We start from the raw sequence: 26,914 nt of genomic DNA on the forward strand, positions 1-26,914 counted from the left end.
CCTGTGCATTGGAGCCTTCGTACCAGATGGTGATTCAGCTAGTTAGGATGTTCTCCACAGTACATGGGTATAAATTTGCTAAAGTCTTCAGTGAAATAACTAATCTCCTTAAACGCCAAATGAAGTATAGCTATTATCATGTGTCCTCAAACATCATTGGGTGGACTGGTGTTAGATTTGTTTTAAACACAAGAGATTTTGCAGATGCTGGGAATCCAGAGTAATATACAAAATGCTGGAGGAACTCAACAGCTCTGGCAGCATCTATGGGATAGAATAAGCAGACGACGTTTTGGGCCAATACCCTTCCTCAGGACTTTTGTGGAATTCTTCTGCCATGTACCTTGCAAGATCTTACCAAGTTAGACAAGTTGTTCTTGTTTTTGTCAATCAATTTTCAATTACCATCGTAATTAAATCAAAGTATTCAAAGCAATCTAAAAGCAATTACATTTTCTCAAGGCAAAAAACCAGTAAGACAACTAATTTAAACTAAAGCTACAATGATAGTGAAATCAGGCAATAGTTAAAGGTATGTAACAAATTTCAATAAAGCTAAATGGTTTCAGTGAAGAAAAATGCAAAGATTTGCTTGGCATCATAACAAAAATGCTCATAACAGGAGGTTACTAAAAGGTCTATGCAATCAGCAAAGTTTATTATACAAAACATTGCACAGAATTTATTAATTTAATACAGCATGAAACAGAATGCACTTCTAAGATAACTCTACCACCTGCGTCCAACATGACCAATGAAAATTGATTGCAAATTCTGACAAAGACCCAAAAATGGTTGCTTAAAGTTGACTCAAATAATCCATACACATGTTTGTTCTGAAAGTTTTTCACCATAAATTTTGCCAACATATGGTAAATTCTTTTGAATTTTAATAACAGCATGGCTAAACTATTATCTTATATTTGAAGTGTAATCTGTTTATTGAGCTACAATGTGGAATAGGTCCTTCTAGCTGCACCACTCAACAATCCCCTGATTTAACCCTGGCCTAATCACAGGACAATTTCCAATGACCAATTAACCTACTGACTGGTACATCTTTGGACTGTGGGAGGAAACCAGAGCACAATACAGTCATCGGGAGAATGTACAAACTCCTTACAGATGGTGGCAGAAATTAAACCCAGGTCACCTGCACTGCAAAGCACTATGCTACCGTACTATAATTAAAAGATTATTGGATGACAATATAAAGTTTTGTTTTAAATTAATTCAATTAGTAAAATTATTTTCTGATGCCACCAAAAAAAACTTTCCAAACTCAGTCATTACTGTTATTCCTGGAAACTATTTCCATCTTGGAGAAAACTGCATCCAAAAAAGGTCTAGCAGTGGATGGGGAACAGTGAATTGCAAAATCACTATTGTCTAGTGATTAGATCACGCTCTGATTAATTGCATTTCAGGATGGAAATACTCAGGGAGATCTTGCGGTGCATCATTTTATCAGAAATGATGAAAAGACATCAATTACAATTGGCAGGCTATGGCATTTAGTCCCACACTTAGTACCCAGAATATGCTGGACAAGAAGGGCCAGCATATGGTCACTTTGAAAGTGCAATATCACTCTTTTCAATCCACCTCATATTATATTATATTCTATGAATGTTTAAACCATACGACAGAGAAACTGTATTAGGGTTTTTGGCCCATCAAACCTGCTCTGCCATTCAACCATGGCTACCTTGTTTTTCCCCTCTTACCCCAATGCTGCCATCTCCTCTAAACCTTAGACACCATTACTAATCAAGAACCTATCAAACTCTGTTCTAAATGACTTGGCCTCCACAGCCATCTGCAGTAATGAATTCCACAGATTCACCACCCTCTGGCTAAAGAAATTCCTCTTCATCTCTGCTCCAAAGAGACATTATTCTGAGGCTGTGCCCTCTGGTCTTACACTCTCCACTATTGGCAACATCTTCACAGCCACTCTATCTACACCTTTCAATATAAGTGGGTTTCTAAACTACAGACAGTACAGAACTAGAGCCATCAAATGCTCCTCATACCCTTACCCTTCCATTTCCATTCATCCACTCCTCTGGACCCACTCCAATGGCAGTACATCCTCTTAGATAAGGGGCCTAAAACTGTTTGCAATACTTCAAGTGTGATCTGACAAGTGCCTTAAAGTCTCAGCATTACATCCTTTTTAAAAATATTTTAGTTCGTTTGAAATAAGTGCATTTGCTGTCCTTACTACTGACTCAGCCTGCAAGTTACTTACAGCGAATCTTGCACTAGGATTTCCAAGCCCCTTTGCACCCGATTTCTGAATTTGCTCCCTAACCATTTCCCTACACTGTATTCTATCCGTTACTTTTGCCCGTTCTCCTGAGCTGTCCAAGTCCTCCTGCAAACTTCCTGCTTCTGCAACACTAGCTGCCCCTCCACTTATATCCATATAGAAACATAGAAAACGAACAGCACAGTACAGATCCCTTGGCCCACAATACTGTGGTGAACATGTACTTACTTTAGTAAGCAAACACGAGGAAATCTGCAGATGCTGGAAATTCAAACAACACACACAAAATGCTGGTGGAACACAGCAGGCCAGGCAGTATCTGTAAGGAGAAGCACTGTTGACGTTTCGGGCCGAGACCTTTCGTCAGGACTAACTGAAAGGGAAGAGTAAGAGATTTGAAAGTAGTTTGGGGGGGGGGGGGGGGAGGAGAGGGGGAAATGCAAAATGATAGAAGACCGGAGGGGGTGGGATGAAGCGAAGAGCTGGAAAGGTGATTGGCAAAAGTGATACAGAGCTGGAGAAGGGAAAGGATCATCTGACGGGAGGCCTCGGGAGAAAGAGAGGGGGAGGAGGGAGCACTAGAGGGAGATGGAGAACAGGCAGAGTGATGGGCAGAGAGGAAAAAACTAAATATGTCAGGGATGGGGTAAGGAGGAGGGGCATTAACAGAAGTTAGAGAAGTCAATGTTCATGCCATCAGGTTGGAGGCTACCCAGACGGTATATAAGGTGTTGTTCCTCCAACCAGAGTTTGGATTCATTTTGACAGTAGAGGAGGCCATGGATAAGCACATCAAAATGGGAATGGGACGTGGAATTAAAATGTGTGGCCACTGGGAGATCTTGCTTTCTTATTTCTTTTTCAGAGAAAGCAGGATCTCCCAGTGGCCACACATTTTAACCCTCCTGTCCCCATTGATGATATAAAGATCATTGCCAGAGGCTCAGCAATCTCCTCCTTCACCTCCCATTTTAGCCTGGCCTATATCTTGCCTGGTCCCAGTGACTTATCCAATTTGATGCTTTTCAAAAGCTCCAGAGCATCCTCTTTAAGCTTTTCAGTCTGCTGTAAGTCATCCATATAATTGTCAAGGTCCTTTTCTGTACTGAATACTGCAGCAAAGTATTAATTAAGTACCTCTGCTATCTCCTCCGGTTCCATACACACTTTTCCAATGTCACACTTGATAGGTTCTATTCTCTCATGTCTTATCCTCTTGCACTTGACATACTTGAAGAGTATATCATCTGCAAATTCAGCCACTAAGCCTTAAATTCCGTTTTTCAGATCATTAACATATAATGTGAAAAGCAGCGAACCCAACAACAACCCATGTAGAACAGAAATACACACTTTATTTAAAACTCTTATGGCAAAAGAGCACCAAGTGAATCAAAAACAAATTCTACACTTAACAGCTAATTAGTAGTTCTCAACCATTGGCCTCTGGGGTCTGTGATGTTTTCTTCAAATTTTTCTTCTCTATCTGATATGGAAACACCAATGACGTTATATGGAAACTCCTATAGAAAGTAGTAAATATGGCCTAGACCATCATGGATGAAGCCCTCCCCACCACTGAGCACACTTACACAGAAGGCTGTCACAGGAAAGCAGCATCCATCATCAGGGAGTCCCACCATCCAGGTCATGCTCTCTTCTCACTGCTGCCATCAGGAAGGTGGTACAGGAGCCTCAGGACTCTCATTACTAGGTTCAGGAACAGTTATTACCCCTCAGCCATCAGGCTCTGAACCAGAGGGGTTCACTCAGCACATAACTGAACTGTTCCCACAACCTAAGGACTCGCCTTCACGGACTCTTCACCATCTTCTCAACATTTATTGCTTATTATTATTATTATTATTATTATTATTTCTTTCGTATTTGCAAAATTTGTTGTCTTTTACATATTGATTTTTTGTTTCTATTATGACTCTTGAATTATCTGAGTATGCCCACAAGAAAATTGTATTGGGTTGTATACGTATTTTGAGAAGTTTGCTTTAAACTTTTCAATGCAAAAATCAGTGTTCTTAGCTTCATCCCCAACTTCTCATTCAAACATCAATGTTTAAATATTGAGCCCACTGGATTCACTGCTTCCAGTGGTTAAAAAAGACCACAGCTGTTCACAACCTCACTTGATACATAGCTTTGCCCAGGTCCACAGAACAGCAGCAAGGTTTAACACCATCTTCCTCAGTTAGTCATTTGTGTTTTTAATCTGTCAATTTGTCACTGAAAAGTAAATCATCCCAATCTCTGTTGAATTACATTTTTTCCTAATGTGATATTCATATCCATTACAATTCCATTCTTCCTGCAGGCTTCCAATCAAATAAATGATTGGTCCTCATCCCCTAGGGAGCTTCAAAGTAAATGCGTTATCAATGCACATGTGTCTTAGGTGACAAGGCAGAGATATGTCTCTACCAAAAGAGGTGCAAGGTGCTCCTTCCCTCCACTAGCCTGCAGGTCACCCTGGGCAAGGTGTACTAGCACCTGCTTAGCCCTGATCAGGGTCATATTAAGTCATATGAGCAGCTGGCGTATATCACAAGTTTTGTTTATGTGATCACTGTTGCAATCTCTGAAGAATATTGATAATGGCTAGTGTCACCTGTCTTGTAAAGACACTACTCAGAAAAAGGCAATGGCAAATCGCCATGAACAATCATGGTCATGGAAAAGACCATGATCACCAACATCATACAAAACAGCACATAATGAACAAACATTGCATATACAACCCTTCAATGAACAAAGACCTGCAATCTTCTGAGGGCTAGATCAGTGACATTTAAGTCAGGTGACCAAGGGAAGAACAGGGATACAACAATAGTCCTGAAGTAGTGTCTTGGCACAAAAACTCGACTGTTTATTCACTTCCGTAGATGCTGCCTGATATACTGAGTTCTTTTCGCATTTTGTGTGTGTTGCTCTTGATTTCCAGCATCTGCAGAATCTTTATGTTTAAAATACAAGAGGGCCAGGTATGACCTCCAAAAAGACATCTTACATGCAAAGTGGCAATTCCAGACAAAATTGGAATCACAGAAGGATGCTTGATGGCTGTGACAAGCTTGAATGCTACCACCTCTTACCAAATAAAACCAAGTGACATGTGTGCTAGACTGGGACAGATCCTCTGAAATAACAACTAGCATTTAAAGCTGCTGACTATCACCTCTAGTCCCCCAATAACTGGTATTTTTGCTAGCCACATTTTTATTCCCAAGCGATCAATTGTACACAAAAAGATCACATTACCAAGCTCTTAGTTTTGCGGCAACTTCTCAGATTATTACAAAACCAAAGAACGTTACTGCAGTTAACAGAACCTGTCATGAGTTTTAATCTTTAATTTGCTCAGCCATGTTTCCCATCATACTTTAAGCATTACAATTTTACAACTATTCACAAATAAAGGACAAAACAAAGTTTATTATATTGTACAAAATCTTAGGAGTACGCACAACACTTCCAAAACAATTTGCCAGCTTACCTCATCAAGAACTTACTGCCCATCAGTGACAGTATCTGTAGGTTCCACAATGGCTTAATTGACCACCTTAGAACTGGAGTGGAATTAAGTCATCCTTGATCCCAATACACTGTTTCATTGGAATTGAAATAGATTAACCGTAATAAATACTGTTGTTCAGATCTACAGCTCCTTCAGTTAATGGCAAGGCTCCATGGCATAAAATAAGATTGCTGTAGATGAAGATTTCAGCAGTTAAAAAGGGATGAGAATGGACACCAGGGTTGGAACTGAGTTATTTGGTAATGCTGCAGATTATATTTTGATTGGTTCACAAGGATAAACCTAACACTAATGCTTTGTTGGCTCCTTAAGGCTTTTACAGCCAGGGGTAGCAGTGGGAATAAAAACTCCCACTACCTATTAAATGCACCCAATGGCATGAGCCACAAATAGACTCTGGCAAGCAAGTCCAGCTCCTGGCTTTCAAGTGTGGCTAAACAATGAAGCCCAATGGAACAATTTCTACTGACAGGAGGAAGAGCAAAGGTGGCTTACTGGCGCCTCAAGATCAGTTGCTTTGAGCAGATGGGGCTCGTCAGCCGAGGTTGGCAGCTCATCCAGGGGAACAAAAATTCTGATCTCAAACCTCAACTGTCTTGTGGCTACACCCACTCATGGGAAAGGATCAGGAGTAAAGCCAGAGGAAAAATCCAGAACTGAAGTCCCTAAGGCAGTCCTATGCTGAGGTTCAACACTGACTGACAACTCCTGTGATGCCACTAGTGCCAAACTGTCTCTGCCATTCCTTTGGATTCGTCAGCTGCGTGGAGAGGGAAAGCCTGCTGGATGAGCAACAGTTTGCTCTCCATATCATACTGCCCCATCTTGCGTATCATGTGGACAGCTGGGACACAACATTCATAGTCAACCTCAACCAATGGAGGGCCTCAATGCTCTGGTTAGTCTGTGCTTGTTTGAAAGCATCACCTGGAAGAGGAATTCAAGTAAGTAGCAGAAAAAGGGATTTTGGTCTTCAGTGATGTTGTTCCAGGACTACAAGGTCCATGGACTTATAATAACTTGAGCATAGGATAAGAATGCATCCATTCAGCATTTATTAAAAATCTCTTTGCAATTTATAAAGTTGATCATTTCATCAATATACTTTGTACTATCAGCATTCATCTTGATTGCAGATTTAAGCATGTTCTTTGACAGATTGTTAATAACTGTATATTGTCCTTTCACAGACTCTTCTTTACCATTTAGACCACTGAATCCATAACATGTTATCCACAACCACTTTGACTACTGAGAGCATGCAACAAAAATAAAGAACAAAAATTACAGGCATGTGAAATATTAAGGGCCATTCTTTACCTTGTTTAAAGGCTGAACTTGAACATTCCCAACATTGACTCAGGTGAGGTTCTGATCACAAATCTACCAACAAAACTGTCTGCTTTCACTCCTATAACATTGCACAATTCCTTCTTGCCCTCAGTTTAACAACTTCCAAAATGCTTCTGTTATTAACAGATTGAACTATTCAAAATGTTTCCATTTCAGTGTTGCATCTTCCATCCTACATAATTACCTTAACCAAAATGCAATATATGAACTGTACTATGCCCTGCACTCCCAATTCCCTTGTGTTTTCTAATTCAAATTAATTTCATTTGACAATATCCAAATTTTAAAATTTCTATCCTTACTATCAACTTCAGTCAAGACTTTTCCCAACTTTTCACCTCTTACCCACATCAAGATTCTCCAAATCCTTTATATTAAAAAAATCCTTCTCAGGCTATGTGCTACTTTCAGTACATGGCCCATCTGATGCAATCAAAAATAATCAATGGAGATGATCATCCCTGTATGGAAATACCTGGCTTTTCAACAGCCTTTATCTGTAGACAAAAAACATTTTACCTGCATAAGACACATAACTATAGGGCAATAGTCAAATGTCTCAAAAAGCTCATCTTTATTAGCAAGAAATGAATAGAATGTACATGTTTGCATATATTTCTTCTGCTAAAATGTTAATGTAGCCAGTATTCCAGTATAAATCAAAATAAATAATTGAAATAAAGAGATGTGACATTTTGCTGCACATTTATCAAATCTTAAGTTAAAAAGAATACTTTAACCATACCTTAATATCTATATTACTAAGCCCGCTATGCTTTCATAATTCAGGTACAAGTACTCTTTAAAATATAGAAAAGTTTACTATTATATTAATGTATTGTACTCGTGTGGCAGATCATTCAAGGTGATTTATCCTAAATAATCTGTTCAGTTTTAAATATTAAGGCATTACAGTTACATCACATTTACATTCTTAAAACTCAATACATTCAATAATTCTAAAACCTTTCTGAAAGATTTTGATGAATTCAAAGTAGAATAAATCATTAACATCTTCACAATACTTTTAAATATCATATTCTATTGCACAGATTCAGTCATCCATTCCTTAAATATTTTGTCCATCATTTTTCTTTCATCCCAACTTCCATTATTAACTGTAGGAATAATTTTATTTGGTTTAAGCCACTGTACAAACCTCTTCATCTCAAGGTAGCTGCTGTGTTCACTATAAGGCACCCCTGCAAGCGATGGGAATTTCAAGAATGGAATTCAGATTAGTAATAGGGTGAACGCTAATACATCATCTCTACATACATCACATTACACACAAACATTTTGTTATATGTTTGGCAATCCCCTGACGATTTCAAATTTTTTTAAAATTGTGCTCAACGTTGAACAAGATGAATAACATCATGGTTTAATTTTGGGTTTTTTTGCTAGCACCTTATGCTATAGTATTGTGCAAAAGTCTTAGGCACGTATATAGCTAGTGCCCAAGACATCTGCAAAGTACTGTAGTGTTTTTACTATATAAAAAAAAATTCCTGATAGACATGAGTGATGATAACCTGATTCTGATATAGATCGCTATTGTAGACTGAGAGTGGGAAGGGGGCAGGGAGAGGGAAATCATAGTTGGGAAAAAGGGAAGGAGCAGGAAGTACCACAGAGACATTTTGTAATGACCAATAAACCAACTGTTTGCAACAAATGACCTTGCCTGGTGTCTAAGGGCTGGGTGTGTCTGCACCTGCACCCCCCCCCCACCCTGTCACCCCTTCTCTGCCACCTGTCCCACATCCATCCCATGACATTCCAACCTCACTATACCCAACATTCTTTGCTCCTGCTAGATTTACAAACTGGCTCTTCACTTTATGTTGACAAATACCATACTGTGCACAAGTCTTAGGTACATGCATGCAGCTCAGGTGCCCAAGACTTTTGCACAGTACTGTAAATGCAACACAATAAAACTTCCATTTCTTCACAAAAACATGACTAGAATAAAATTTTAAAAGGATTTTCATGAAGTGAGACTGGGTAGTAAATTTTAGGTTTTAAAAAAGTAATACTATTTATCATATCACTTAGGTTGCCATGAATATGGTCTACAGTCCAAATATTGTTTTTTTACATTCCAAAATTAAACCATAATTGATCAAAAAGCTTTCCTATTGCACTTTTGCTGAACACAAAATTTCTTAAAGAACGTGGAGGGAAAAAAAACGCTAATGAAAATATACCAACCATAAATAGCAATCTTTCCTTGGACCCGAGGTTTGATGTCAAGACCTGTGCCATTTTGGCTTGAGTATGTCCATCCAGTTGGCTTGAATGCTACAACTTGGTCATATTTCCCAGGAAATTTATTCATGTGAGCTTGTAAACCCTAAAATAGAAAAAGAAAGCAGTTTAAGCACTACACAAAACAAACTACAAAAAAATCAATCATTTCATTTAGAGTTCAACAATACATTCACTTGTATTGATTCTCAATTATCATCGTGCAGCAGTTTCTATATTTTCTTCTGTTACATATCGCTAGAGGTTCTAACACATTACAAGACCTAGTCTCTTTGTTAGATTTATAGCATGAATTGAAAGAAGCACCTTGCCAAGTTCAAGGGAAGAACAGGAATCTTACCTGTGACCCTGATGTCAAACCATCAGGATTTCTACATACAATAGAAATTATTGGAGTTTTGCTGAAGACAGTAACTTATCGCCAGTCTCCTTGCCATTATTTGATTCTTAATCAAAATAAACGTGCAGTTTATCCAACTACCAATACACTGTTAAAATTACTGGCCCCAGAACACAGACACTCTTAGGACTCAAACGTATTTTATTTACTTATCTACAAGGAGACCAGCATGGCCCGTCACCTAGACTGTTCCAAGTTTGAACAGAAAACTGCTGTTTTTAGCAGAATTAGCTTATCTGCTATAGATATTGACCATTTGACAAGCTGTACATGTTTGCATTCCTTACTTGCAAGATCAGTCACCATTCACAATAGAGATGTTGAATCAATAGAAACAAGCTGGCAACCGATGACATTTTGATGTTAGTAAAGCAATCATCTCTTAGTTATTGGGTGTATTTCACATCCTTCCATTATTCCTATCATGTCTATCTCTGGCATCCACTATTGTGTAAAGGGAAGCTATGTTTTTTCTATGTTGATTACATACTGCCACAGTAATTCTCACCTATCTGTATGTAGTAAGATTGGCTCCAGTGGTCTCACGTCAAAGGTCTCCTTGTCTGAGTTTGACTGCACACCACTGTAACTTGCCTGTAAGTTGTCTTTAACCCTTGCCTTATTTGTTAAAGGAAACAAGTCACCACAACATTTATTATCCTTCAAATGTACAACATTAGTTGCATTGTGCCTTGGGATTTTCTGAAGTCATGAAAGATGCTCACAAATGAGACACAAGTCATATTACTTAGGATCTTCAACAGAAAATATTTTGTGTTTATTCTTAAATGACAAGAAAATATGCTATCAGTCAGATGGAGAACTGATCAATTTTGTTTCATAGATGTTTACAATCAAATGCATTCAAATAGAATATGTTAATGAAAGCTCTCATTGTTTTCACAATAAAGATTCACAGGAATTATGGTTCAGGGAAATGGGATTAATACTGGAAAATGGCATCAAGGTAAAAGATCTAAATAAATGGTGGAGCAGGTAAATAATTGGAATGGATTTATTTCTTACATTCACATGAATGAATGCATGGTATAGTCCATTGCTTTAACAGTGGTATAAACAGACATTTTAAAATAATATTCTAACTACTTGATTGCAGCATATTTAAAGACCCTGACTGCAGCCCCAACTTGCTGGTCCACACTTACATGGACCACATGGAGAAGGCTGAGAATGCTGAAAGCACTCAGCAGGTCAGGTAGCATCTGTGGAAGGAGAAACAGTTGACATTTCACATTCAAACCCTTCAGCAGAACCAGGGGAAAGAGAAAACAAGTCAGATTTTGGTGCAAGGAAGATGGGGGTGGGGGGAGGGGGAGAGGAGAGTATGGGATAAGGCAATAGAATGTGAACAAATGGGCACCAGAAACAAAAGATGCTTCTTTGTCTATGTCACGTATTACTAATAGTCAGGGCTGTGCATCATGCTCAACAGGTCTGGTCATGCTAAAGGGGAAAAGAAAACACAAGTCAGAATTTATAGATAGATGACTGGTAGAAGTGGTCAGTCCTGATCGAGACAGAAAAGAGTCAGTTACCTAAAGTAGAAGAACTCTGAATCTGGAAAGTTGTAATATGCTCAGGTTGGAAGAGCCTTCTCAAGCAGGCCAGAAGCAGAAGGCAGAATGGAAGGATGGTGAATTAATGTGGCTGGCAACCAGAAGCTCAAGTTATTCACATAGACTGAATGCAGAGGCTCTGCAAAGTGATCATCCAATATGTATTTGGTACACCCAAATGTGAATGGAGAATGTAGCATACTTGACTGGAAGCAGTGCAAGTCATCCAAGCCTGTGCATTAGGGAATGGGAATGAGGATATAATGAGCACAGTGAATAGAGGGGAACAGGTGGACATTATTTATGATGTTTGATAAGGTGCCACATAAAAGACTTATCCAAAAGATAAGGATGCATAGAGTTGGGGGTGATAAATTAGCATGGACAGAGGACTGGTTAACTAATAGAAAGCAGAGAGTTGGGATACATGGGTGTTACTCTGGTTACTCTGATCAGTGGTGATCAGTATGCTGCAGGGGTTGGTGCTGGGCCCGCAACTGTTTACAATATACATTAACGATCTGGAGGAGGGGACTGAGTGTAGTGCATCTAAGTTTGCCAAAGATACTAAATTGAGTGGAAAAGCAAATTGTACTGAAGGTATGGAGAGTCTGCAGAGAGCTATAGCTAGGTTAAGTGAGTGGGCAAGGGTCTGGCAGATGGAATACAATGTTGGTAAATGCGAGATCATCCACTTTGGAAGGAAAAATGAAAGTGAATTATTATTTAAATGGTAAAAAGTTGCAGCATGCTGCTGTGCAGAGGGACTTGGGAAAGCTTGTGCATGAATCACAAAAGGTTGGTTTGCAGGTGCAGCAGGCTATCAAGAAAGCAAACGGAATCTTGGCCTTCATTGCTAGAGGGATTGAATTCAAGAACAGGGAAGTTATGCTGCAACTGTACAGGGTACTGGTAAGGTTGCACCTGGAGTGTTGCATGCAGTTTAGGTCTCCTTACTTGAAGGATATACAGGCTTTGGAGGCAGTGCAGAGGAGGTTCACCAAGTTGATTCCAGAGATAAAGGGGATTGGACTGTGAAGAGACATTGAGTTGCCTGGGACTGTACTCACTGGAATTCAGATGAAGGAGATCTTATAAAAACATAAAAATATGATAGGGATAGATAAGATAGAGGCAAAAAAGTTGTTTCCACTGGTAGCTGAGACTAGAACTAGGGGACATAGCCTTAAGATTTGGGGGAGCAGATTTCGGACAGATGAGGAGGAACTGCTTTTCCCAGAGAGTGTTGAATCTATGGAATTCTCTGCCCTATGAAGCAGTGGAGGCCACCTCAGTAAATATATTTAAGACAAGTTTGGATTGATTTTGCATTGTTGGGGAATTAAAGGTTTTGAGGAAAAGGCAGGTAGGTGGAGATGAGTCCATGGTCAGATCAGTCATGATCTTATTGAATGGTGGAGCAGGCTTGTAGGCACTCCCGCTCCTATTTCTGATGTTCTTACGTAAAAGGTGAATGAACAGGCATTGCATTCCCTGTAGCTGCATGGGAAAATGCCATAATACTCAACATAGTAGTTGGAAATAAAAGAGTAGAGGTCACAAAGGCAATGATCCCTACAAAATATTGAAAGGAGTAAGGAGGGCAGGCGTTCCTAGTGGTGAAATCTTGTACGAGATGGCCAACCAAAAGTGAGAAGTATGATCCACTGAATGTGGAAGCAAAAGATCCAAATTCTGACAAAGGACCTCAAATTTAAAACATTAACCACTTCTTTTTCCAGAGATACTGCCTGACCCAAGAGTTTCTAACATTTTCAGCTTTCAGTTTTACAGCATTTGCAGTGTTTCTTTGACTTTCATGTGCTGGTCATTTGTTACTTTTTTTTTTAAAAAGAAAACATGCTAATTCATGTATCAGCAACATGGGTGCGGGGAGAGAGCCATCAGTAAAAACTAAGAAAATAACTTCTCTTGCAATATTCACAGTTAAATGCACCATTTTAGGTTCTAATCATAAAATATTCAAATGTGTTTTTTCAAGACAGGAAGTTCCTCTGATGTTCCAGCCAACATTCAACTTTCAGCAAATACCATCAAAAATGTAACTGGTTTTTCATCATACTGTTGTCTGGAAAATACTTGCCATAGTTTACAGGAAAGTAAAATTTCAGAAGCAATTTAGAATATCTACAGATTATTTAATAATGAGCATGTTCTTTTACTGATTCAGTAAATGTTATTAAATTGAATTTCAAAGATTTAACACTGACCACTAAACTAACACACTATTGATAATTCATATAGACACCTGTACAGCCATATTGATAATCCAAATGAAAAGGTTTAGAAAGTATTGCAAACACAGATTAAAGATCACAAAAAGGAATATTCTGTCTTCATTAGTGCACTATTATTGTAAACATACATAAAGATAGGCATGGTTTTAGCACCTTTTCTAACCTCACTGTTCCAAAGCAGTTTCCTGTTAACTTTTGCCATGTAACCACTGTTGATGATTAATTTTGTAGATAATGTACACAGCAAGCTTTCATCAACAGCTTTGTGATTATGATCAATCTGGTTTTCGTGATTGTGACCAAAGGACTGGCACCTCAGATAACTTGTCCACAATACTTCAAAGTAATGCCATGGGAACTTTTGCAGAGAAAGTTCAATCTATAAACTTGTGTCTTCAGAAGCATACGACTCTCTGTACAGCAGTGGAGCGTCAACCTAGTCTGAGGCGTCCTGATGAAAACTGATAGGCATCATGAAAAATGATGGTTAATACTTAACAACTGTATACCATAATTTCAAGATTGAAAGTCTTATCATATGATGAGCATTTTATGGCTCTGGGCCTCTACTCATTGGAATTCAGAAGAATGACAGATGACCCCATTGAAAACTATTGAATGGTGAAAGGCCTTGACAGAGTGGCTGCGGAGAGGATGCTTCCTATGATGGGAGAGCCCAAGACCTCAGAATACAGGGATGTCCTTTTAGAATGGAGGTGAGGAGGAATTCCTTGCCACAGGCAGCTGTGGAGGCCAAGTGTTATGTATATTTAAGAGGTTAATAGGATTCTTCATTAGTCAGGGTATGAAGGGATATGGGGAGAAGACAGGAGATTGGGGTTCACAGGGAAAATGAATCAACCATGATGAAATGGCAAAGCAGAGTCAATGGGCCAAACGGCCTAACTCTGCTCCTACATCTTAAGGCCTTAATGGTCTTATAATTACCTACAATGTCAAAGAGCAATTCCACACTACAATCGAGAAACATTACCAATTATTTAATTAACTGCATTAAAATTCTGGAGATAAATATCCAGGACAGCATAGATAACTGTTGGCACAGTTAACCTAGTATCTGCTAAAAGGACAGGATTTAATATCATAAAACAGCTCATTAAATAAGTTAAGTGACATGTTATTGTTACATTGGATAGCTAATGCTTAAATTCCAGGTTATGATCATACTCTCTAGATTTATACAAGTATAAATTCTGAAGTTTTACAAGTAGCAGTAAATAACATGCTACTGACATAACAGTTAATTACAAATGGACGTTAAGGTTGGACAATCAAATGACAAACTCTTAAGGAATACATAACTTCAAGCAGTATGCAAGCATACCATGAAGATAATTTTGAAAATATCCTATCAATTTTTACATCAGTTAGACAGCTATTTTGTCTACATTATTTTATGCTAATGGAGATTAAAATGATTTTTCTTGTTGTGCAATGTATTCTATTTTCCAAAGTCTAAAGAATCAAAGAATAAGAAATCTAGTTGCATTATTTGTTCTATTTTTTTTAAACCAGTCAGAACAGGAATAGTGTTAATTAAATTTTAAAACCAAGTTTTAATATTTCATATTTTCATCCTTTTGTATAGGAGAAATATCCTATCTTGTTAAAACAACTTAATTAGCTGCTATCAGCCATCTCAGGAAAACAAACTCAGGAAGTAAATAGAGGATATCCCACAGAGACTAGTAAAATTTAAGGTTCTCTCTCACGTGATGAGATCCAAATAACTTCAGTATTTTCTCTAGTTAGGGATTATCTTGAATTAGATAGAAATAAATCCCAGCTCATACTATTTAACCTCTTCAATACTGACTGTAAATATCTTGCACGAAACACTGCAAATACATACAGAAATTAGCTTGTATAATGAAATTACTGCTCAATTATTTCTCACAACTGTAGTTTAGTTCAAGTATTCAATAGTTTCCACATGGTTTACAATTTGTTAGCAGAAAATGTCACAAACTGAACCTAGACCTTCTCACTCCACCAATGATAACCAAACTAAGATTCAGCACCCAAACCCATTATCTCCCTCTCCAGATTTAAACAACTAGATTATAGCAAATCAAACACAAGAGATTCTGCAGATGCTGGAAATCCAAAGCAACACACACAAAATGCTGGAGGAACTCAGCAGGTCATACAGCATCCATGAAAATGAACAGATAATCGATGTTTAGGGCTGAGACCCTTCTTCAAAACTGAGAAGTTGGGGGAAGATGCCAGAAGAAAAAAAAAGTGGGTGGGGGGAAGAGAGGGAAGGAGGACAAGCTTGAAGGTGATAGGTTAAGCCAGGTGGGTCAAAAGGGGAAAGGCCTGGAGAAGAAAAAAATCTGATAGGAGACGAGAGTGGCCCACAGGAGAAAGATTATAGCAAAGCCTCTGACAATGTGTCACATGACTGACTGAATAAATAAAATCCCTAGGATCCAGGTGAAAGTACCAGTTGCATCCTGCTCAGCAGAATAAAACAAAAAATAATGGTTGGTGTGTATTTAGTAACAGGAGGGCTGATAGTAGTGAGGCTTTCATCTCAGCACTAGGTCCCTCACTTTTTAGTGTACAAATAAATTATTTGGATTTAAACCACAACCAAGAAATTTACTGACAATGCTAAAGTTGGAAATATAGCTGACTGTAACAAAGTGTTGCAAGCTACAAAATGAACACAGGAAGAGTACATACAATTCACTTTGAAGTAGTATGAAGAAGTGAATTTTGGAATGGCAATTAGGCATACAGATAAATGGCAGAATTCCATGAAGGAGAAAGTAATAGAAGGATCTTGGAGTGCAAATCCATAATAACTGAAGGTAGCAGGATAAGCACATGTGATGATTAAGACAGGATTGAACAAACTGTCATTTTTGGTGAAGTGATAGATAAAAAACTAAGTTGTAACAGAATTGAATAAAACTTCAGTTAAGCCATAGCAAGAATACTGTGCACAAAGTGGCACTGTTGGTAGAGCTAACATGAGGAAATCTGCAGATGCTGGAAATTCAAATAACAACACACACAAAATGCTGGTAGAACACAGCAGGCTAGGCAACATCTATAGGGAGAAGCGCTGTCGACTTTTCGGGCTGAGACCCTTCGTCAGGACTAACTGAAAGGAAAGATAGAGATTTGAAAGTACACCTCTTTCGGCAGCGCTTCTCCCTATAGATGCTGCCTAGCCTGCTGTGTTCTACCAGCATTTTGTGTTGTTGTTGTCTGTTGGTAGAGCTGCTGCCTCAACTCCAGCAAGGCAGAGCTATGCAAAGTTTTCACTTTCTTTGAGTTCCCACCATCCCCCTAAGAAAAGTGGGTTGGTCAGTTGACTTACAGCTGTAAATGGCCACTTTTGTACTGGTGAGTGGTAAATTGATGTGTTGCAAAGGAATGAGGACACAATGAAACGTAATCAGAGAAAATGGGTGCTTGCATTATTGCACTCAACAAGCCAAAAGATTCTGTTTCATTGCTGTAAGATATGATTTCTGATCATCACATTATGGATGGATGTGTTAGCACTAGAAAAATTGAAGAGATGTAAGGTGTTTGTTCAAACAAAGGTGCCAGAAGGGTATTTAAATAAAATGCATGGAACTATGACAAAGCCAGATAATTCTGTACTGTTTACTCTATTTCCCTTAGCAAAGGTCAGCAATTTGACAAGTTTTAAAATTGATTGGTTGAAAGTTGAGAAAATAAAAACCACTCAAATTTATTTATTTAGCCATAGAGCATGGAGTAGGCCCTTCTAGTCCTTCGAGCCAAGCTGCCCAGCCACCTCTGACACCCCAATTAACCTTAACCTAATCACGGGACAATTTACAATGACCAATTATCCACCTGGTACATCCCTGCACCATGGGAGGAAACTGGAGCACCTGGGGAAAACCCATGCATCCCAGTACAGAGACTCCTTACAGAGCAGTACAACTGAACTGCCAACTGTGGAATGCCCAAAGCTGTAATAGCATTGCGCTAACCGCAACACTACCATACTGTGTAAATATGTGGTCTGTTGGAACACTCTTCCTCAAAGTGCTGCATATAGAAACAATTATGTTTAAAAATACAAAAAAATTGGAAACTTCATAATAGAACAGCTATGGACCAAGTGCCACAAATGCAATAACCTAAAATACATTTTTAGCTAGCAAGGATATTATGGGTTGAGTGGCCTTCTCCTATGAAGTACTTTAAAATCTTACCACTTGGTAATTTTCCTACCTTATAAAAGGTAACATTCTGCGCTGTTATTGTCACAACACAAATGGATAAACTGACTAAATAGACAATTTATCCTAAAAATAATTGTACTTAACCATTATTTTTCTACATTACTTTTTGCAAATTTTTTCATTTGCCAAATCAATTAGTTATATAAAAATTGCTGAATTACCTGGATATGGATGGCAGATGAAAACCTGTATAAACTCATGGGAAGAGATGAAGAAGAGAAAAACAAAGTCATTTTGTAACTTGCAAATTACCATGGAAAATTAATGAAGTTGATAGACCGTAAGATACAGGAGCAGAATTAGGCCATAAAGCTCATCGAGTCTGCTCCAGCATTCCATCATGACTGAACCCAGATCTCTCAACCCCATACACCTGCCTTCTCACCATAACCTTTGATGCCCTGACCAATCAGGAAACTACCAATTTTTTGTTTTAAATATACCCATGGTCTTGGCCTCCACAGCTGTCTGTGGCAGAGCATTCCATAGATTCACTACTCTGTTTAAAAAAAACCTCCTTACTTCTGTCCTAAAGGGTTGCCCCTCAAATTTGAGGCAATACCCTCTACTTCTGGACACTCCCCACCATAGTAAGCATCCACTTCACATCCACCTTATCTAGTTCTTTCAATATTTGGTAGGTTTCAATGAGATCCCCCTGCATTCGTCTAAATTCCAGTGAGTATGAGCCCAAAGCTTCCAAACACTCCTATGTTAACCTCTTCATTCCCAGAATCATCCTCGTGAACCTCCTCTGGACTTACTCAAATAACACACCCTTACCTCTGTTCTAAGGGTATTAAGAGGGAGGAAAGGCACTTGAAAAGAAAGGTAATGGAGGAGGGGGAAGGGTAAGATTTTTTTTATATATATAAAAAACACCTTTGGGATGGAAAAGATAAAATTCAGAGATATTTGATATGGTTTAGTAAATTACATATGACAATAAACTTCTGTACCTCAGATGTCAAGACAGTTTTGCAGTTACCAGCAATGCAGTAGATTTCCAGAGCTTGATAAACAGCTGAAAGGAGGCGAGAACAGCTATATCCAGAAGGCAAGTGTGCTGCTAGCAATTGAAAGCCATGTGCATCCTCCACCTCATATCAAACATGCCTCAACTTTATGCAGTTTTTCTATCTCTCCCTGAACTTCCTACTCTCCTGAAGATCCAGCCTCAGTACATGTACAGTATTTTCACCATTGGCTTTTCATTAGTGAGCCTCTAAATCTGGGTAACTGCCACTCGAGAAAAAAAGTCTGCCACATCATCTGTGTTTCCTGTATTTTCCAACTACATGTAATTAAAATAAACTTAAATGACATTTAAGCAACACACAAAATGTTGGTGGAATGCAGTAGGCTAGACAGCATCTGTATCAAGAAGCACTGTCGACGTTTCAGGCTGAGACCCTTCTTCAGGACATTTAGTTGGGTTTTATATAGAAATTTCACGTGCCTCAATTGGGGTGAAAATTCTTTCTTCAAATCTTAAAATTAAAAAACTTCCAAAGTTTGTGTGACTTATCACAAATCATGCACTTTAGGGTACTTAGCTTTGAAGCTGTATTTAAAACCTCTGAATTTGTGGATGATACATCTATGCTTCTGGTCAAAGCAGGCCTTCAGAATGTTAATGGTAGGGAATTTAGATAAGTGATGGCATTCAAGTTCACGGGAGTCTATTATTGAGAGAAAATCATCACCTAGCACTTTTGTGAGATGAACGTTACTTGGCACTCAACAGTTCATGACCACAGACATCTAGATATAGCTATATATCATGGAATACTTGATTATCAAAGGAGCGACAAAAACTGAACAGAATTATCACCAAACATACGGTAATTCTGACAGCATGATGAAGAGAATGCTACTGATGAAATAGCTGAGGAAGGACAAGTGTGTGTATGACACTATTTCGAACAATCGTGCTCATGTTCTGGAGCTGAGGTGACCCATGTGGATGAGCGCTGACTGTAATGGCCTGTTTTTGTTATGTATGAATCAACTTCCAACTTGTTCCTTCAGTGGGGAGTTATCCCTATTACCTTGATTTTGACATTTATAGGCCTCATTTTAAATTTTTCTTCCTTCATGTCTTTATCAACACTGTACATCTTACATTTATCATTACTGAGGAAGACAATTTTGAAATTAACCCTCTTGAATAAATACCTAACAAAATGTAGTGTATTGTGTATTTATAATTAATGAGGAACATTGATCAATGCTGGCCCTAACTGAAACAGATTACTTTAGACAGGTTTTCAACTATTCTCCAATTCCATCTCAAAAAAGTGTCTGCATCATAATCAAGTGGCAAATATTTCCATATTCTAATGAGGGGAAAACAACTAATGTTATTATGATATACATCATGTGACATGTTGTATTGATGTGCACAATCACGGTCTTGACCATGATTATTCTTGGCAATTTTTTCCTACAGAAGTGGTTTGCCATTACCTTTTTCTGGGCAGTGTCTTTATAAGACGGGTAACCACAGCCATTATCAATACGCTTTCAGAGACTGTCTGTCTGGCGTCAGTGGTTGCATAACCAAGGACTTGTGATATGCAACAGCTGCTCATATGACCACCCACCACCTGCTCCCATCACTTGACCCTGAATTTGGGGTGGGGGTGGGAAGCTAAGCAGATGCTACACCTTGTGTGTATACTTATTACAGATTTGTTAATATGTGGAGACCCCTTTACTGCCAGAGCAAAAGGACAGGATATTGTCAGTAAATTACTTAATAAAAACAAATGCATTATTATCCAAGGCTGATGCCATACAGTAACTGAAAATGGCTTCGTACCCACAAAAGCACATGAAATGACTGAAGATTTTGAAAAATGCTGGGCATGTATTATTTAATTTAGCCCATGCTTTTTAATTTAAATTATTCAGTCTAAGTATTGCACATGCAGTTTCTCCAGTGTGGTATGGAATTAAACTAATACAAATCAAAGATAGAACAGTTGATTATTCTTAAAAATAGTTTCGAGGGAAGAAAAATAATCACTTAATAAAGAAAAGTCATGGAAACTTTGGTGGTTAACGAATTTAAATAACATTATTTGTAATAATTACAAATGCAAAAAAATCAAATAAATCCAAGACAAAAATGCCAGTTATCTGCTGATTTCACAATGGTGAAAAATCTTAGTCATATTATTTTAAGTAATACATGCTGTAAAGCTGGACAAAGAGATTATAAGGTTAATACTCACTCAAAACTGCATTTCAATCAAGTAATATACTATTATTTTTCATTTACTAATTAGCTTAAAATATGAACATAATTGGAAAGGCCAACATTAAATGTTCACCTATCATTGCTCCCAAATGCCTTGCTAGGTCATTTTCAGTGGTGGTTTCAAAAATAATTCCAGTGCTGTAGTATAAGCTCACATAGACCAAAATGGGTAAAGGTAGCGGATTCTCTTCCATAAAAGGATATTAGCATTCCAGATAGGACTTTGCCACAGCCACCATTACAGATATTTGTGTGTTTTTTTTAATATAAATAAAAAAGGCAAAATCTAGATCTATTTAATTACAGTTAAGTTTTGCAGCCTCAAAGTTGGAATCTTAAAAAATACTCTGGATAAAGTTACTAATTCAGTAACAATCATGATGCCACCATAAATTACTGGGCTCTTATGAAACACCAATTGCAAATAACTTATTTTCAAATAACTTGGATGAAATTTCAAAATGCATTCATTACTCTCATGGAAAACAAGAAGTCATAACCGTGAATGCAGTCTAGAATCATAAAGGCAAATGCCAGACATTCTCAAAAATGTGCATAAACTTAATGGGCTGCAAGAAAGATGGGAATCAGTTAGAATGGAAGAAACTATTCTTGTATACAAGAACAAAATAATTGTTACTCTAGATCTGATGCAGCACAAAAAGAGATAAAGAACACTAATAAAAAAACACACCATAAAAATAAAGATAACATATGCATAGATTGAATGTATGTCCATACTTCCAGTCTTCTGATCATGTTGCAATTAACAGCTTTGATTTCAAATACACATTTGATTCTAAAAGTGATCCACCCTACATAAGTTCAGTACAATAGCAATGAAATTCAAGTACAGATTTGCAGTCATTGATTGAATTTCACTCTGCAGACCTGCATCTCAAATAATCTATGGGATCAAAGGAAAAACACAAATAGGCAGGACCTGAAAGGAACAGGATTTCAGCCACACATGATCTCACCCTCAAACCAGCAAATGTCATTCAGAATTAAACAGGTTATTTGCAAACACCCATAAGAGGATTTTTCCATGAATAGGATAAACTAAATGATCAGAGAACAGAGTGGTTGGGTTGCTTATTCAAGCAAGAGTGCAGTCTGCTCATATAGGCAATTGTAGTAGAACAGTTGCTTTGTTTAACATGTCTGCCCAGGAAAGCAGTTGAGGCTACCTCATTAAATATTTAATAAGTTAATTGACTTTTGCATTGCAGCAGAATGAAAGGTTTACAGGGCAAAAGGCATGATGATAGAGCCCAGTATACAGACAGATCCTCCATGATCTTATTGAGTGGTGGAGCAGTCTCAATGGGACAGACAGCTGATTCTTGTTATTTATGTTCTTATGTAACCAGATTAGATTCAAAACATGCCAAAGGAACTATTCCCACATCTGATATTTGTCTTTTGTAACAAGTGCTGAATTATCAGGAAAAGTGTCTGCTTCTATCTTCAGAGAGATAAGCTCTCTCAGAACATTTTCCACAGGTGCCTAGAAGCAGATATCACATTTTGTAGCATTTTTAAGTACATCTACTTGCTGTGTACATGCACTTTATGGATAATATTAGATGCTAAGGAGAAGCCAAATGGTACCTTGGACTTTTTGCTCTTTGAAACTGAACCCAAGAAAAGCTTGGTAAAGAAGCATATAGTTCTTATTCTCAGGTTAACTATTTTATTTTTTCTGTCTTCAAAATGGTTCCTAGGCAGCAAAATCAATCTACATGCACTAAACATTTTGTTTTGGAATTGTATGCACAGAAGTTATGTTTGCTTGTTTGCTGAATATTACATGCAGACAGGTATCTATTTGACCAAAGCTATAAAACATGTTTTCCTTAAAATTTATAGTTTGATATTTAGAATTATTTATACAAATCATAGTCAGTGCTTAAAGGCAAAGTCAATTATCGCTTAGAGAAAAAAAAAGGTTCAAGGTAACTTACCTTAAAAGTAATCTGCATCATTGGCAATAAGTGAAGTTGAGAGCTTTTCCAGTCCAGAGTGATAACAGAATTTATCTGTTCCCAACCCAAGCAATGAAGAATATCAAGCTTATTTTTAGTAGTACAGACTTTACATCCAAGCACCTCAGCTATGGCTGTAAAAAATTACAGAAAAAATTAAGTCCTCGTTGTCATCTCTGACTCTGCAAACATAACAAGACTTGGGAGTTTGTTTCCTAGGCAATTACAAAAAGGAACACGCTGGCACAGCTAAAAGAATACAACATTCACTTGAAATGTGTGTACGAGTTGCTTACACACCATCATATATTGGTCACACTTATCCTTTGTGATTCACCAAACAGGTAATGATGAAGTATTATGAGCCATTATAGCTTGCACATCAAAATCACAAAATATACCAAAGATGATCTCCATTTATTGAACCAGAATGCATGTGATCAAAATATCATATTTGGTTGTACACTACCATAATGTTCAACTCCTTGTGTTTCAATGATAGTGTAAACCTTTGTGGTTCAAGAAATAGGTATAGGAATAAAAAGGTAATGAAGTATTAATGGGCCATTATAGTTTGTGCAAAATTACAAGATACACCATGAATATTTCCATTTATTAAACCAGAATAGATAATGATCAAAATACTAAAACATGTGAATTCCTAAAGAATATTATTTCACTAACAAAATCTTCTGAAGTTGGTAGTTGGGTTTGAGTTGATTGCATACATATTTGTGCAATCTCATTGCCAGGTGGGTAAGCTGATTTAAAAAGGAAAATGCTTTAATAATTTGGCAAGTTAGATAGCATCTTTGGAAAGAAATGTTACGGTTCTACAAACCTTTGTCAGTTCTGACTGCTTGAATTCCAGGATACTGCCTAACCTGCTGAGGTTTTACAGCATTTTACTGGTTTTTTTTTTCCAGTTTTCCAGCATCTGCAGATTTTCATAATAGGCTAGTGAAGCTGACATCAGTGATGGTTAAGTTACTGAACTAGATTCTGACAGACTGGATCTAGTATCATTTTGACAGAAATTATCTGATTTGAGATTGTCATAGCTTTGTGCATGGAAAACTTTTCAGAGAGGTGTCTAAATGGGAAAAGGGCAGCAGACACTGACTTATGGACTTTAGTGAGGCCTTTGACAAGGTTCTCCATGGTTGTCTAGTCTTGAAGGTTAGATCACAATGGACCCAGAGGGGGCTAGCTAGCTGGATTCATAATTTGTGCAATGGTAAGCAGAAGGAAGCAGAAAGTAATGGAAGATTGTTTCCCAGATTGAGACCAGTGACAGGGAATGGGACCTGTTTATATATATATATATATTTTTAATATCTGGACAATATTGATGAGGAGCTATATGGCATAATTTGTAAGCTATATTAAAATAGATATCATAAACAGTGAAGAAAGTCATCAAAAATTACAAAAGAATCTTGATCAGCTAAGTAATGGGCAGAAGACTGTCAAATGGCATCCAATCCGGCTAAAGGCAAGGTGTTGCATTTTGAAAGTCAAATCAGTTTAGGATTAATTATGAATGGAAGCTTCCTGGGAAGTGTGTTGGAAGATGGACGTAGAAGTACAGGCACACACTTCACTGAAAGTGGTGCCAAAGGTTGAGAAGATGGTAAGCAAGGGTATGGAATGCTGGTACCAGTCAGGGTATTGAGTGTAGGAGCTGCAAAGTTTTGTGATTATCATACAAGACATTGGTGATTGCACACTTGTGAATACTGTACAGAGTTTTAGGAAGACTATCATTAAGCTAGAAAGAGCACAGAGAAGATATGTAAGAATGTTGCCAGGATTTTGAGGGCCTGAGCTATCGTGAAAGTTTAGGCAGGCTGGAACTTTATTCCGTGGAGTATAGGAGACTGAGGGGTGACCTTATAGAGGTGTCAAAATTCATGAGGGGCTTGGATTGAGTGAATGCACACAGTTCTTTCTCTTAAGGGAAAGGGAACCAAATACTAGACAGCATAGTAGAGGAGGGACAGATTTAGTGGTGAGCTGAATGGTGGTGTTTATGTGGAATAAGTTGCCAGAAAGTAACTGAGGTAGGTGCAATGGCATTTATGTGAAATTTGGACAAGTATATGGATAGGATTTAGAGCAGGAATTCCCAACCCGGGGTCCATGGACCCCTCGGTTAATGGTAGGGGTCCGTGGCATAAAAAAGGTTGGAAGCCGCTGGTTTAAGGAAGATGATCCAAATGCTAGCACAGGATTCTAGCTTAGTGGACACCTTGGTTGTCCCATACAATTTGAGCCAAAGGGCACATTTTCATGTATTATTCTGTAACAAACTGCAACATGCAAGAAAAATCAAAAACACTTACACCCATTTTAATAACGGTAAATGGAGCTCTTACCAAGGAAAACCTTCTCTTTTCCAATTGAGTATGTACCACAGACAACTAATGTCCTAGGGTTCATTGTTATACTTTCAAAGGCAATATTTCCCACAAACTGAATGGCTTCTTGCTGGGAAGGAAAGGTGTATTCTGGACTGCAATATCTACCAAATAAACAAAGTTGCACAAAGATAAAGTATTTATCGTGTGGTCAATACGAATATTCCAAATAACAATTTAATGATTCACTGTATAAACACTTATCTCTACTATTGCTGTCATTTTGAAGGATATTCTACACATGTTCTCAATCAACAGATTTATTATAGTCTGAGTAGTTTGCACAACATCCACTGAAGACAACAAAATCAACACATTAACTGATTTCCAGTAAAATGCAATTCCAATCGAGAGCACACCAAGTTCCTTTAAAACAACTTGTGTGGTGGCTACAGCAAAATTACTTTAACCACAAATACCATGTATTTAGAATAGTTAAATATACTTAATAAACATTTATTGTCATTCAGCCCAAAGATTTGTCTTTTGCCAATGTATGGAATTCTGTGCTGAATTATAAGACGGAGCATATATTATTCAAGTTCCAGGGTATCCTGTCCCCACCCCACCAAGTAGTCCTGGGCAATATTTTAACATAGAAAATTATGGCACTATCTAGAACATACTTGGATACAGCTTGACCAATGGAACTGTTCATTTTTGGATCAGCTAATGTGGCTGGCTTAGAGCAGATACACCAAATAGCTCAATTTCCCTTCTCATATACTAACCAGATGCATGTTCCATATAACCATATAACAATTACAGCAGAGAAACAGGCCATCTCGGCCCTTCTAGCCTGTGCCGAACGCTTACTCTCACCTAGTCCCGCTGACCCGCACTCAGCCCATAACCCTCCATTCCTTTCCTGTCCATATACCCATCTAATTTTACTTTAACTGACAATACCGAACCTGCCTCTACCACTTCTACTGGAAGTTCATTCCACACAGCTACCACTCTCCGAGTAAACTTCTCAGTCAAATACACAAAAAAACTGAAAGGCACAAAAGCAAGTACTTCAGACATATTTGGCAAGGTCCCTTCATGGAAGACTCATCCAGAAGATTCAGCATGGGATCCATGGTGACTTTGATCTTCATTCACAATTTGAAGAAGAGGGAAGTTGTAGGTGGGACTTATTCTAACTGGAAGTCCCGTTCTGGGATCACTGGTGAATACACACATACATACAGTACATATAAATAATTTATATAAAAATGAGGATGAATGGGTTAACAAATTTGCAGTTGACACAAAGATTAGTGGTGCTGTGGATATCAGATGAGAAATCT

The 26,914-nt window shown here is 38.0% G+C and overlaps 1 protein-coding gene across 6 annotated transcripts in view; it reads right to left on the reverse strand.

Moving 5' to 3' along the window:
- Window positions 1-26,914, reverse strand: part of dclre1a (DNA cross-link repair 1A (PSO2 homolog, S. cerevisiae)) — a 78,268-nt gene that overhangs the window by 21,375 nt on the left and 29,979 nt on the right. For 2 of the 6 annotated variants that reach the window (XM_059947884.1, XM_059947885.1), the window contains exons 6-9: window positions 25,578-25,723; window positions 23,179-23,333; window positions 9,396-9,537; window positions 8,338-8,380 (exon numbers count right to left, since the gene is read on the reverse strand). In XM_059947884.1, the coding sequence (XP_059803867.1) occupies window positions 8,338-8,380; window positions 9,396-9,537; window positions 23,179-23,333; window positions 25,578-25,723 (486 nt within the window). The other 4 variants (XM_059947886.1, XM_059947887.1, XM_059947883.1 and 1 more) reach the window with 4 other exon arrangements.

This window comes from Hypanus sabinus, chromosome 22 (assembly GCF_030144855.1).
Source record: "Hypanus sabinus isolate sHypSab1 chromosome 22, sHypSab1.hap1, whole genome shotgun sequence".
Classification (NCBI taxonomy): Eukaryota; Metazoa; Chordata; class Chondrichthyes; order Myliobatiformes; family Dasyatidae; genus Hypanus; species Hypanus sabinus.